General features: G+C 41.2%; 1 protein-coding gene across 2 annotated transcripts in view; it reads left to right on the forward strand.

Moving 5' to 3' along the window:
* The window catches only part of prkcaa (protein kinase C, alpha, a), a 130,095-nt gene extending 121,326 nt beyond the window's left edge, over window positions 1-8,769 (forward strand). For both annotated transcript variants that reach the window (XM_071504825.1, XM_071504826.1), the window contains one exon: window positions 6,943-8,769. In XM_071504825.1, coding sequence (XP_071360926.1) covers window positions 6,943-7,107 — 165 coding nt within the window. In that variant the 3' untranslated portion in view covers window positions 7,108-8,769. The remainder of the gene's footprint in view (window positions 1-6,942) is intronic.
* The last annotated feature ends 6,403 nt before the right edge of the window (window positions 8,770-15,172 follow it).

Below are 15,172 nucleotides of genomic sequence, written 5' to 3' on the forward strand. Positions count from 1 at the left end.
TAATACGTCTCAGGATTTTCACTGATGAGTGTCAAAGCTTTGTGGGCTTCCACACTGACAGCACAAGCAGAGTCAGGACTGTACACCAGAAGTGTACAATTTTACAAAAACATTTAGTTTACAGTAAAAAAAAAAAAAATCAGGGTTTTTGCTCAATGAACAGAATTGAATTCACTTTGATTTCCATTGATCCAAGATGTGATACGCTGTATAATACAGGCTCAAGATGAAACTCTTTCATATGGTCAAAATAGAGCTGTGTGCATAGGCTACATATGGTATGTGTTATATGGACCATAAGTAATTTCAAAGCCTCTCGTCTTAATCTAAAATTTATGTAACATCCATTTATTATGAAGGCGTATCTCATACAGCTCATATTTGCTGCGCAATAAGGTGTACTTCTGAAGCCCCTTGAGTAACTGAGCACCTACACACACACACTTTCTCCCTGTCTCTCTGTTTATCATTCAACCTTTTATATGTGTACACACACACACACACACACACACACACACACACACACACACAGAGGGACTCATACAGAGTTCATGTAGGCTGTTTCTTGTAAAAAAGAAACAAAAACAGGAATACAGATGAGTGTAAGTCAGTGTTGTGTGTGTGTGTGTGTGTGTGTGTGTGTGTGTGTGTGTGTGTGTGTGTGTGTGTGTGTGTGTGTGTGTGTGTGTTCATTTTAAAAATTGTAGTTCTCTTCTGTTTCACTCTCAAGGGCTGCAGTTCCTCTAATATGGTGAATCCTGGCCTCTCTGTTCATGTAGGCTCCCACTGAGTCGATGTGCTGGAAATGCTATGTGTGCTTTGCGTGTGTGTGTGTGTGTGAGTAGGTGTGTGTGTGTGTGTGTGGGTGTGTGTGTGGGTGTGTGGGTGGGTGGGAAGGTTAAAGAACATGAAGGTTAACAGAGATTGAGAAAAGCAGGGGAGGAAGATTTCCTTGCATGTTCTCCTCATCTTTGTGTCTGTTTGCTGCATGAGAGTGCGAGTTTGCCGGTGTGTAGGGGGCATAATCGATAGCAGAAGGAGAAAGGAAAGCCTCTGTTCTTGTGTATTTGTCCATGCTAAAGTTACAGGGAGGTGGATGCATGCAAATGTGGATGTTCTTTTCACAGTGCATGCGTGCATGGGTCCTGCTGTAGATGCAGATTAGGGTGAAAGATGAGAGAGGTCGAAAGAAAGTAACAAAACATTGCTGGATGCACCATGAGCTACTCTTATATGATCCATCATGTCCATCTCATTATACAATGTAATGCAGTGCTGTTTCTGAGTCCATTCCATCATTATACACCCCCCTCTCACCCCTCACCAGGTCTCACCCTGCCTCTCTAATCCACCCTCCACTTCTTTCCTTTCTCCTTGTGCATCTAACCCCGTTCAATCTCACTTCATCCACCTGTGACAGCTGTGGAATTGCAATCAATACACCGGCTGCACCCAGCTGAGAGAGTCAGACCATCCGTATCCATTGGACCGGGGCTGCAGACAAGCACGAAGGACACAGACTGTGTGGTAGAATGAGTGTCAGAGCACACTCAGTTAGTGTTGATCCATATTTATAGTGTTGGTTGCTGTCACTGTGCAGCCGTCCACCGCAGGTAACACAACAAGTGCATAGTTAAATGCCAGCCACGTCCAGCGAGCAGTGTTGGCACGAATTCAGGCTAATTTCTTCAGACTACAACGCACTTGAGGCACACTACGTTTTACACCCACTTGTGGATGGCCAATAGTCTTTATGGCTGAGCGGAGCGGAGCGGGATGGAAAAAGTAGGTCAAATAGGAAGCTGCTGATTGATGGTGAATGAAGGGAGGGAAGAAGCGGGGCAAGAAAGAGTGGGAGGACTTAGTCACTGCACAGAAGTCATGGAAAAGTGTCCAAGGAAAGGATGTGCACACCTGATGGGATGCATGGACATTCATACATGCACACACAGAGAGAGAAAATGATGGCAATATGGATGAGTTGTGACTCACTGTAGCTGTAAGAAAATGAGAGGCACAGTCTGCTGCAGCTTGACTGAGCATGTCTGCCTGTCCTCTTTTAGCTTATTGGGCATAAGAGGAAACATTTTCAGTTTGTTTGTGTATTTATTTGTTGTCTTTATTTCATTATTTCCTAATTTGGGGTCACACATAGTTCATTTCTCAACAGATGCCAAGTCTGATGCATTTGGGTTAATTTATTACAAACCCAATCTGTAATCTGCACAGGTTAAACACTGAAGCCCTTCTGCTTTTTTTTTATATAAAGTCAATGTAAAAGAAATGTATTGGTGCAGATGCAGCAGAAGTTCATTATTATAACAGCTGTAAAACTGGTCCACACTGCATTTCTTTGAAGCGTAGCCAAAACCCTGATGGTGATGCAAGGTCCTGATTTTATCTTTTGGTTTTCTGCACCAATAACCAATGGGTTCAACTGTGCTTTATGATTTAGTTGCACTATGCATTCATGAACTAAGGCAGTGAAAATGAATTAGTTGATAAATTTCCCTACAGGGCAGCGTTTCTGAAAAAAACTCATATTCCATTTTTTTTAAACTTTTTTTCTGTTAAATGTTTTCTGTGAAATATCAGCTGAGTTCAAATGACAGTTGCCCTTCTGCAAGCTGTTCACTGCTAATGACAAGCTAACAATTCAACAAAACAAAACATGATGTTTAGGATGACGATGACAAGAGCGGAGAGCTTCCCATGCCTGTGGCTTCAGGGAGAGGGAGCAAGAGTGAGAGAGAGAGAGAGAGAGAGCGAGAGAGAGAGAGAGAGAGAGAGCATCTTGGCATAACTCTTAATGGAGGCAGGCACTCATTTATCATCCTAAGTAGCTGAGTGTTCTTTTAATATGCTTGAGTGCAGAGGCGTGCACGTCTGTATGTGTGCAGAGAGAGAGAGAGAGGGAGAGAGATTAAAGATGAGAGAAAGTAGGTCAAAAACCCATGTAGCACACTATGTCACTGTGTATGGGAGGATGTATCAACAGCATAATGGCTCTGGTCTCACCCCATAAGGGCTGGATGAATCACACAGTGAGAAACAGGAGATGTAAGACCAGCTCTGTGCTTTTTCAAAAGGGCAAGTTTGTGTCCCTGAAAACGTCATAAAGGCAGTGAAGCAGATTCTCATGAACCGTAGCACGTAACCTAATTTTCTCCCTTTGTTCTTGTCCAGTTCAGCTTTTGAGCTTCGTTTAGCTTATGAGAGCAGCTCCTATAAAACCGTTTCTAGACTATTCAAGGTCCTTTATTTGTGACGTGATGCTTTTTCACAAAAAAAAACAAAAAAAAAAACAAACTGAGCGCAACAATGCTAAGCACCGCCACAAATCTTAAGTCCCGTCCGTTTAAAATGAAGTCTCAGCACTGTCAGTTGAGGAGCTGAAGCTTCATCCAACATATGTTTTGCATACACACTGGCGGGAGTATGACTTGAGAGCAGAGGCCTTGTCTCAAAAGGAGGAGCTGTTTGTGGTCCGGAAACAGATATTTTGGGGCCGGTGATCGTTGGTGGAGGTTGGAATGAAAAATGTGTTGCTTCACTTGAATGACAGATGGTCAGTGATGGATAGAAGAAGACAAGGAGGCAGTAGCGACATAGCAGTTGAGGACCGTGGTGATACCCATCCGGTATCTGCTGTGTAGGAAAGAGAGAGAGGCAGCACGCACACAGAGCCACATTTGCTCCCCGTCTTCTATCCGCTCTGACAGGGTGGTGGTGGCTCGGAGCCAACGTCACCTGTCATGTGAGGACATTAAAAAAAAAATCTCACACACAAACACACACCTTAGAAACATCTGTGTCTCAACGTTTTTATGTTCTGTCTTGTGTTGGATCACCTGACATGTTCTGTCTGGCCTCACCAATGATAAAACAAGTAGAAATAAAAATGTCTGTACCTTTTCGACCACAGTGTGTTTGCTCAACAGACACAGATAGACATGCCTAAACACACACACAGACAGACACACAAACACTTGCTGGTACACATGGTGACATAAATACAAACATACACAAACTTAGACAAGGACGTCCTGTCTGTGATTGTAATGTAGGGCAGCAGTGGATGAGGCCAGTTAGTCATCAGTTAGTCAAGAGTTTCAAAGCCAGGTCACAGATGGTTGTGGGCTCCAGTTGCCTTAATACCACCAATTAAAACTGATTGGAAGGGATTGAAAATGCAGAGCAGAGGATGTGTAATGGCAGACCAGACTCTTCTGCAAAATCTCCCAGCATCCTCCCGAAACAAAACAAGTTGCCTCTTCTCTTCTCGTATTTGTAGTGTAGATCTCCCCGGTGGGGACGCAGGTCCTGTCAGAACTCCTGTGAGTCAGTCAGTCAGTTACTGTAAAGTCTAAGAAGAGTGGTCAAGTTTAGTCAGTGGTGTTCCAGAGTAGTAATAGCACATTCAGGAAAAAGAGACATATACTTTGATGGAGATTTCTGTGTGCTGCACAGGGTGAAGCAGAAGTCAGAGGACATCTACCTACATGGCCCCTCTACAGTTGGGGTTAAATCTGCAAGCATTTATTAGGCCAAAATATTCTGTCGTCAATCATATCTGAACAAACTTCTTTCAGCTACAATGGAAAATGCATTGAAAATAACATCGACAGACACATCAACCCAGCAAGGCTCCTCCCCCATGATAATCTAACTTAATTTGACATGATTCAACAAATCTGTCACAATGAAAACTGGAAACTAATTGACCTTCAGTATAATTTATATTTCTAAAGTAGGCATCAGGCAGTGTAAATTTTGCTATGTGCATTTGAACGCTGACGTAATGTTTGGCGAAACAACCCTTTAAGTCTAATGCACTAATGTTTATTCCTAAGACAACAATGCCAAAACTGGTATGGCTCCCATTATCCTTTCTTTCTGTTTAAGTCCTGTGTTAGGGGCCCGTGGCGTTTGGGCTCACAGAGTCAGTTATCCTCACAGCCAGCTGCAGAACAGTCTCTCCCCAGGGGACACGAATGCTTATCAAGTGATGCACTTGGTCCCAGACTGTATGTGCATGTGTGTGTTTGGGTGTATGATTGTCTGTATATTTTAAGAATGCATGCATCCACGTAGGTGGATTAGCTGATGAGGAAATGAGGGTGATGTACGCAGCCTCCTCTCTTTCTCACTCACTCTTTCTCTTATACGCTCCCTTTCTCTGTCTCTGTCTCCAGTAGAGACAAAAGCATAACTTAAAAGTTCTGTTAATGGAAAAAAACTATTCGATTTGATTACATAAACAAAAAAACAGCACAAAAAAGTCTCATCTCCACCTGAAAGACACCTCTCCAATGCTCTTTGTGGGTTATCCACTCGCAGGCCTTCAGTCACTGATCTGACACATCACATCCAAATGACAAACTGAAGTCTTTTTATGTTGACACCAGTGTGCTGGCCCTAAAAAGTTTTGCTTGGTTGTGACTGTCAGAACATTAAAAATTGATGCTATTGATTTGCATGAAAGAGCGCGGATGTCAGACTGACAGAGTTTTGGTAAACATGAAGAGTGAAGAGTGCTGGTGCAGTTTGAAACAGGGTTGGACTCGACCTCTCTCTTTTGAAAGAATGGTACCAAGGCACATTGGCAAGTTTGTGTTAGAGACTGGCCAGATCAGCCACAAAAGCTAATCCTAAGGGGATACTGATAGCCTTGAAATATAGCTAAGATAATGAATTAGATTAGCTTGGAAAGAGATAAAACAGCTGGTTTCTGTGTCCTCTGGTCCTAAAACCATTGCCTAGTGTTGGTAACGGTTGTTAGACAAAAGCAGCCAGTTGGTGTTGGTTTTTTAACAGGATCTGTTCATGCGTGATCCGTTCACTGTCTTTGGCCCCAGTTGGTGGAAATAGGTGCTGCAAATGCAAATCTCAGTGGTCTCAGCTGACATTGAAATTCTCTGAAGTGCTAATTCATCCGCCACGTGACACGATCCTTTTTCCGTGTCTTTGTTTTAATTTGATTATCCTCTCATCGCAGGAACATGAAAACACTTTTGATGTCTCCTGTTAAATACCGACAGCTTGCCTCGCTCTCATGAACACACCAATTAACCCTTTTATGACCTTGTTGCACCTTGATACTGTTGCTATTTTCACTCGAGGAATCATTCATTCTTCTATAAGATAATCAGCGTTGATGGTTGGGGGGGGTCAAATGCTCAAAAGCAGGTGCGTATCTGAGACAAAGGAGCTGCATCACAGCAGGCTGTTAGATCAGTGCCAACACACCATGCCTTATTACAGAGGTGCTAACTCTATTTCCTCTCATAGAATCAATCCTGGGCCTTGTTTACAGGAAACTGTGCCGCTGTTCCACAGCTGTGACACCGTTGATTCGGTATTCAGTAGGGGTGCATAGCGATTTCGGGTGAATGAGATGTAGAGCTTGTAATCTGAATTTGTTGACTCCCTCCTGCTTAAATGGGTGGAAAAAGTGGGGGATCAGGTGTGATATGTTCTCCATTTTTATGTAGGCCAGGGCACAGGGTGAAGATGTACTTTAATTAGTTGACAGGTTGAAGTGGGAGAAAACACAAATGCTGCTTTTCGCATTGTCCATGCACATTGTGGAGTTGCTCAGCCCAGCGTGAGTTTATTAAGTAGGTTGAATGGTGATGGTAGTGACTGACGATGTTTGGTGATGACTATGATGATATGTGTCCTGTGCTTTGGGCTCATTTGTGAAAATTTCCAAGAAGTTCAAAGCAAATTCTGCTGAATGCGATGGTGGCTCTTGTCTTCTGAGAATTTGCCGTGCACTGGCCTTCGCAGAATTGCAGTGTGCATAGCCAGTGCTCCAGATTTTTTTCTAGTCATGTTGCTCTGCTTGCACTCTTCATATTATTTTACATACCTTGTGTTTAAACTTCTTCTCCTTCTTCTCTCTCTCTCTCTCTCTCTCTCTCTCTCTCTCTTCTACAGTGTGGCAAAGGAGCGGAGAACTTTGACAAGTTCTTCACACGCACTCAGCCCCAGCTCACACCACCGGATGAGCTGGTTATCGCCAACATCGACCAGGCCGAGTTTGCAGGGTTCTCTTTCATCAACCCGCAGTTCGTACACCCGTCGCTTAGCAACAGCGTATGAGAAGGATGGGGAAACCTCCCCTGAAGAACCTCCCTGCTCACTGCTGCCCACTTAAACCTACCGCCTATCTAACATCTGACCACAACTTGATCAAAGGCCCACTTTATGTATTGGTTTTATTCATAAGCAGGAATTTAGCACATCCGTATTAGTTCTATACAATATCTTTGCCAGTATAGATTATATAGAGTAGACTGTTTCTAATTTCCTTTAGTTTAATGATGAGCATGCACTATAGACAAGGATGTCCTTCCTTAACCCTGCAACTTATATTGAAGGTTTACCATAACTGGAGGCACTGAGACAGAAGGGTGTCAGGCTTTATTTATCTATGCCAGTATATGATTCATTTAAGAGTTAATTGATGTCTGCCTGTATAACCAAGAGAATATTGAAAGAGCATTCACCTAAGATAGTAGTTAAAGCACAGATTATTCTGGAAAGGATGCCTGTGCAAAAAATCTCAACAGATAAACATTAGAGTCTACAGATCTGTTTTTATCTATGTGGAAAATCATCAAATTATAGATATTGCTGTATGTGCTGACCAGAAAAACACCCATGTTATGCCGTGTAGAAGCTCTAGCCAAAGGACAGGCAGTGCAGGAGTTGAAACTGCACCTCGTGATTCGACATTTCCTGTATCATGTTTACACTTTTCTTCCCCTTTTGTTTTCATGGTGATGGTGTAAAATTATATTTCAGTACAAACTGATTCCAGCCACTCTCACCTTTCTGAGTGTGCATAGCAAATCAACAGTTACGTATTTCAACAATGTGCAGTCTGTGAAAAAGCAAATACGTGAGTCACGTAGGTATGAAAGTGTCTGGGTTGGTTTCAGTTTTTTCAAACTTCACTTCACTTTTATCAGCCTGTTTTACCTGGGTTTTGAAAACAATGATTTCTCAGATTTATTTCCCAGCCCTTGCTTAGCTGCAGATATTTACCTTATCAATAATTTAGTGGACACACAATCAAACAGTAATCAGTTTAGCACGTGGGCAATGGCAGAAAATATTATATCTACCTTGAAAAATCAGACCTAAAAAGTTTACAGTTTGTCATGTTTTAACACTAGTCAGTGTTAATTACTCTCCCTGTCCCACCATGCCCATAACTACAAAACCTCCCTTTGGTCATAAATGTCTTAACAGAAACAGTACAAGACATTTTAATAAACTGTTATTTTAGTTTAGAGCATAACATTAACTCCTGTCTTTATGTATTAACCATGCAATGTTTTATTGCATACAGTATCGTGCCCTCAAGCATAGATAAACCACATTTGTCTGGTTTCTTGGATACACAAGTTGCAAATCAAAAACATTGTTTCGTTGTCATGAGAACAAACTCTCCCATAATCATTATTAGTTGAATATGAACCTCTTTTTGTTTTTTTTGCTTTCCTTTTTGCTTCTTCAGTGTCTTTAAACCAGATTCGTTTTTACTCTCCTCTTTTCTGTGAACTCATACATATTTTTCCATTAGATCAGATGAATATTTTAATGTATCTAATATCAGTGTATAACTCCTTTGTAAATAATCATGAGTTATTCAAAAAGAGTATAGCAAGTTACAGTTTTATACCAACACCTGAATGTGCTTTTATTACATTAATTAGATAAACCAATATTTGTATGTGTAAAAAAAAAAAAAAGAAATTAAACAACTTGGAACATAACCCAGTAGAGATCAACTTTGTAACAACTGGATGTCTTAAATAGAGTCCAGATTTAGCAAGTTGTAGAAATATGTTTCCCTTGTGTTGGCAGATTTATCAAATCTTTTTTTTTTCTTTTCATTTTCTTTAATCATATTCAATTATTTGTACTGCAAGCTGTGTGTTGATTGGATGCGCGTCGGGCTGTCTTTCTGTATCTGCATGCTGTTGGTAGGCATCACTCATGCACGTGATCTGCTAAATGCTGCATGCTACGAAGTATGAAACCCCAAAGAGTTGCAACCCTGAAATGAAGCTCCATTCAAAATCTAACTTTAGAGGTTAAGAGTCACCTGTTGAAGTTGTTTTGTCCTTCCTGAAGAATAATGGCCACAGTTATCTTAAAGACGTATTGATTACAATGGGGTTAAATATGACAGCTTCAAAATGTCCACAAAAAATGTTTCCAACTACTCCTACATCATAATCCACTAATTCGCTACATCTGAATGATATATACAATACACGCGACTCAAAACCACAAACCACCTTGTTTGTAGTTCTGGTAAAACCCACAGGAAGTGAGTGTGAAACACTCAAAAGAGAGATTTATAGTGGAGTGTGACTGTAAGCTTAGCTCTAGAGTGACTGAATTTAAAGCAGGCCAGTAGACATCCCAGTCAGTTACCATGAGACCAACAAGAGTCATAACGCTGAGACAGGTGGGTGAGCTATGTGTGAGAGCAAGAGTGAGCGGCAACTTAACCAAAAAAAAAACAAAAAAAAACAATCCCAGATCGCAGGGGCTAAATAAAGTAGATTGTGAATTTAATTTGTGAATTTAGATATTAATGCTTACTTTTTCCTGAAACCTAGTCACTGGCTCTAGAGCAGTGCTCTTTTTTGTAGAAACTTTACGTTACGATCCTGGTTGAATTGGTCGGTTGGTTGAATCCAGATCTATGTTGAGTTGTGACTCAGAAGTACTGCTTGTTGCGAAGCCAGTGGGACCACTCGCTCTCTAGTGTCTCATGAATGAGGTTTGTGTTATATTCTTAATGTTGTGTTGTTGTTGTTAATTGTTTTTTTGTTTGTTTTTTTGCTTTTGCCATTTATTTTTTGGCTGTTGTCGGTGTTGTCGGTTTTATTTCTTTAGCTTCTTCTCAAGAAATTCAGGAATGCTTCAAAGGATATATCACATTAGAAAACTCATATCTGACTGATATAGATAGGAGCTTTTGAAACATTTGTAAAATTTTCTGTGTTTTTCTAAGAGTTGTGCTCTCCAACCGTGTTTCCTATCGTATATAACCTTCTGCATGTGCCAAACCTGGAAAACCCCAGAACCCAACTATAGCTCACATGGATGACTCTCTAACGCCACACCTGCTGTACACTGTTAGCCACACCCCATATACTAGCATGCTGCCATGAGTATACTGGTGCACATTGTGTCAGTACACATTACGATGCCAGTCAGTTTGATAGTCAACTCACCATATATATATATCCTCCTGTCTGTCCAGCCCTTGGCAGAAAAACATTTGATTTCCCATCCATAGAAAATATTCCTTGTACATACTCAGAGTTTACTCAACAACAGTCTTGCCCTTGTCTGAACTTGCACCTCTGTATGTGCTGACTTAGCGGTCCAGATCCATCCCTGTAATGGACTCTCTGATGACTTTGCTTCCCAGTTATCTTTCTTCTTTGAAAAGTTTTCAGAATATCAAGTCACAGTCGGTGTGGGCATGAAAAAAAAAGATTAATACTCTCCCCTTGTGTGCCTTTCCCAACTTGAACGAACATACTTCTCTTCGTCCACCTTGTTCGACTCTAAAGTCTCTACTCCATTTTACTCCATTACTCCACTTCATATATTTTTAATCCATCGTCAAACTAGCTTTGTTAATTTACTTTTACATCACTCCACTCTGTCAGTGTTTCAGCACACCTCAAACTTTTCATGAATGTAAAGAAAAGATCTTAAAAAAAAAAAACCTTCTTCACACTTTGCTCACAGAAATGGTCATCCGCTGTAAATCAGAATTTTAAGCACATTTTATTGACTGACACCAATAACCTTTAGTCTGAAAAACTCACCTGACTCATCCTCGTCTGCTTGCTTTACCTTTACCTCCCTGTGCCTATTAATGACTGAATGACGCGGTGAGTTGATTAATATATGTATCGACAATAATGAAGGATAATATTCGGGGAGTGAAGGATCAGTGATCATGTGACGTAAGGACAGATGAGGATGGCTTGTTTGAAGGATTACCCCTGTGCCTCGTCACATTGGCCCAGCCCTCCCCTGTTGTCTCGTGTACACCCTCTTTCATTCTCCCCGTTCCTCTGTCCTCAGTGCCTGGGTCAAGTCAATCCATCATCTTATCGGCAGTGTCCTCCTCCCTTCACCCTTTGAATCCCATCGGGTCAGGAAAGCTGTTGACTTTTCTTGTAATTCACTCCACACAGTTAGCATCGATTCCACTCTTTACCGATGACCCCTAATACTCCGTGGGAAAGGAATTAGCCAAATGTATTTTGTGTTTTACGTTGTTTACATTGTATTTAGTGTCCTCACCTTTTTGTTTGTGAGTTAAAAGCAACATTATGCAACTGTTTCACCTTAAAATAACAGCTTCAGAATCATTCTGATGGTACACTGACTTGTAATAGGGAGAATGACGCCTCTTTCATTCTCACAACGAGCCCCCAAACGTCTGCTCTTGGACGATGTAACTTGGGTTGAGCATGGAGAATCTCCCATGAGAAGTGAGCAGCACTTTAAGGCGCTACGTCACACACCACCAACAACGGGTCTTCAGCAACCTATGAGAAGCTCCATATTCTCATCATGGCAGGGGCAAAGCAAACTTGTCTTCGGTCCGTCAGATAAGACGAATGCCGCTTTGACGTGAGTGAGAGGCTTTGTTTTCCGTTCATGAGCTGTTAGCTTCCGGGGGCACGCTGACTCCACTACCCTTAACCACTAGGTCTCGGGGTCCAACAGAATTTCAGGTGCCAGTGTCCTGTAATTACCACTTGTGGCTGCAGAGGCCGCTGCTGCCGCTGCTCAGCAAAAGTTACATAGTGTTGCTTTTAACTGATTCCAGATGGCCAGAGTATAATGAAATACATTTCTGATCTTAATTGTAAGGTTTTGAGAGAGAAGTCTGTCATGATTTCTTCTTTTTCAGTTGGCATTTCTTACAATATTCTTCTGTTTAGGTTACCTGTTTGCTTTATGTGAATCTCGCTTAGCGTCTCTCTTCTTCGTAGTAAGTTGTTACTCTCCGCCGTGTCCTGTTCGCTGTGAAGTGAGAGAGTTGAAGGGGACTGCCATCTCTTTGGCCGTACAGAGCACAGGGTCATTGATGTGCTGGAATGCCTTATCTCTTAACCCCTTACATTAACATGGTCTCTCCTCTCCTCTGGTAATTTATAATCTCAGCATCCCTGTCGTTGTACATAAATGACTTACAGTAGATATCTGCATAGACTGTAAAAGAAAGAATATATTGTATTTTAAAAATGGTGTATGTTTGTTTTCTTCCCTTGTCAGCCTGAAACCTTTCAAATGAGTCTGAGCTACTTACCTTGTAACTGATTGTGTCATTTGTACCTAATGTATGATAATGCTAATAAAAAAAAAGGAAAATGAGGTCCATACTTATGTCGGTGAGTGTTTTTTTAATATTGTATTAAAAGATATACTGTGGCTGTCCTATGATTCTGAAATGCATGATGTCACCTGTCACATCACCTGTCAGGTTTTCTCATTCAAAAATTAGCAAAAGCATCTAAAATGTTTGAGGAACTCTATGTGCATGCACTGAAAATTTAGAACAGAAACTCCTGGAGTCAGGGGTTTGGTTTTGTTTTCATCCCTTACAGTATTAATCAAATCAAATGACTAGTTAAGAGAGAGTCGAGCCTCCCTGTAATTCCAGCACCACTGCAGACATCCCATGTGTTCATGGGCAGGTATGTAGTGAGTATTGTTCTTAATGTTGACCAAAAAAAAGTGTGTTTCTACCCACACTTGTCCGTCCAGTGCAGTTCTCACAGGTGTGGGTGTTTGCATGCATCAGTATGATCACGTACAGTGTGTGTGTACAGTATATGGGAGTATGTGAGAGTGTGCTCTTGTATGGCTCTAGGTGTATGCAAAGGTGTGAGTTTGTGTGGGGGCGGTTGGTTCAATTGTGTGCATGTTTCAGATTCCTTCATTAGCTGGATGGCTGAGCCTGAGTATTGGTGTAGGCAGAGGGGTGTTAGTGATGGAAGACAATGGTGTAGCACTCACTGCTGTCAGAAGTTATCAGGGGAGACTTGGATTGAGGAGCATCACGGCCTGGCTGACTGACACTGCTAGATCCCTGCTAGATTTCACTTAAATTAGGAAGCGGGCACACCTGACCGGGGGCTTTCCTTTTCAGCAAGAGGAGGATTTATGTGGAGCCCATTAGCCCATTTCAAGACTACACTGTCCTTTTGGGAGCTTAGCCCAGTTGCTCACTTTGCCAAATACCTTTCACGACATACAGGTGAAAAAGTGTTTCAACTCAAGCAGTCAGAGAGTTGTGCTTGAGGTTTTTTTTTTCTCATACAGTGGCATCCTGTTTCTTTCTTTTCCAAAGTGTGTGTGTATATATATATATATATATATATATATATATATATATATATATATATATATATACGATGTACATAACAGGGCTAAAGTATTATATATGATGGTTTTCAGGAAGGCTTAAAGTGCAGTGCTGAAAAAAGAAGTCAGGAAAACCTAAAAATAGTCTCTTAGACCTTCACAGTGAGGTGCAGAAACAAAGACAGGTAAAAACTGTTTGCCCTTCTTGCTGCTGGTCCCTGATACTGTATTGTTTTTTAAGAAGTTATAATTTCTTCCGAACTTGACCTCCTCTCATTTCCTTCCTTCCATCTTGTTAGACACAAATCTCCAGCCACTATACATATCCTCAGACTCCTCAGTTGATGGCTCTCATCTATCGTACTGAGGTTTTCTCATATGAGGGCCCATAATAACTATTACTACTGTATTACTAAGCAAGAGGCTTATGAAGTTTTACTATGTGGTGTATTGAGGATATTAGAGCTTTCAATCCTTGCTCTGCTGTTTTGGAATGTCAAATGAACCTTAAATTAGTACTTAGATTTGACAGTATGTGTCATTCCAATTGCATTTAACGAATGCAACTGAATTACAGTGTGTTAATTTGATTACCATTACCATATTGTACAGTGTTTTTAACTTGTGTTCATCTCTTCCCATGTTTTCAGACTGTGCATATAGCTGCCATCTGATAGGAGAAAGCCCTGCAGTATGTTGACTGTGGACCCAGCTGGTGTGTGAGCTTTTGTTTAACACATATATGTTTCAGGCCACTGGTTTCTCTCATTCTCCCTCAATTGCACAAACAGACAAATGCACACACAACTTCAGCGCAGCTTCATCTGTTATGAAACTGCCAGATGTAAGTCATATAGTATGCAGCCGTATCGTTTTGTTATGAGAGAGCTGTTCTGGCCTTAAGTAAAACAGATGCATTATTGTTACAGTCTGATTCACACAGGCATCTTTGTGAATAATGACTAAGCCAGGATGTATAATGGAGACTGACTGAATGATTTATGTTTACATTATCTAAAGAAAGAGAGGAGAAGGAAAGATGATAGCGCCATGTTTTTTCTGAGTTTGCATGTAGTCAAAATTATGTCCAAATTGAATTTTCTATGTTTGCTCTGGTCAGCAGGGGCACAGACGTATCTGAATTCCCAAAGGATGCCGGGAAAGAAAACTTTGAAAGGAAAGAAAATTTGCTGCAGGCTTTGATGTTTAATTGTCAAAGCAGAGGAGCAGAGTAAGTTTTCCTTCAACAGAATACCATGATGTAATGTGTGAGAAATAAGCTTCTGACAGAAAGTGATGCAAAATGGGACGAGGGAGGAGCTGATTGTCTTCCTGTCAGGTGAGTGAGAGGTTATGTGAAAGGCCAAGTCAGAGCCAAGCTGATGAGAGCCTCTTCATTCGCTCCCTGTGATCAGCTGGCAACAGAAAGTGGTGGTTAGTCATACACATGCATGGGGTTCACCAGATGCTCCTAAATGGCTGAATGACTGTTCATATGCTCAGAGACTGTGCTGACAGCAGCTCAGTCAAATCTACACTTTCCTGGACATGTGACCAAATACTATCATGAAATTATCACATTTAACACTAATTTAGCTAAAGGCTGCATCCTTACTTTGTCCAGTCACTGTTTTCTGCAATCACAGAGGTTCCTGACATCATGTAGAAACACATCTACAGACCATAGTGTGCATCTGTTTCCACATGAGGTAAGAACCAGATGTTGCATGGATGCATTTTATTC

Source organism: Trachinotus anak, unplaced genomic scaffold (genome assembly GCF_046630095.1).
Source record: "Trachinotus anak isolate AG129_WGS33_773 ecotype Australia unplaced genomic scaffold, CSIRO_AGI_Tana_v1 ptg000019l, whole genome shotgun sequence".
Lineage (NCBI taxonomy): Eukaryota > Metazoa > Chordata > Actinopteri > Carangiformes > Carangidae > Trachinotus > Trachinotus anak.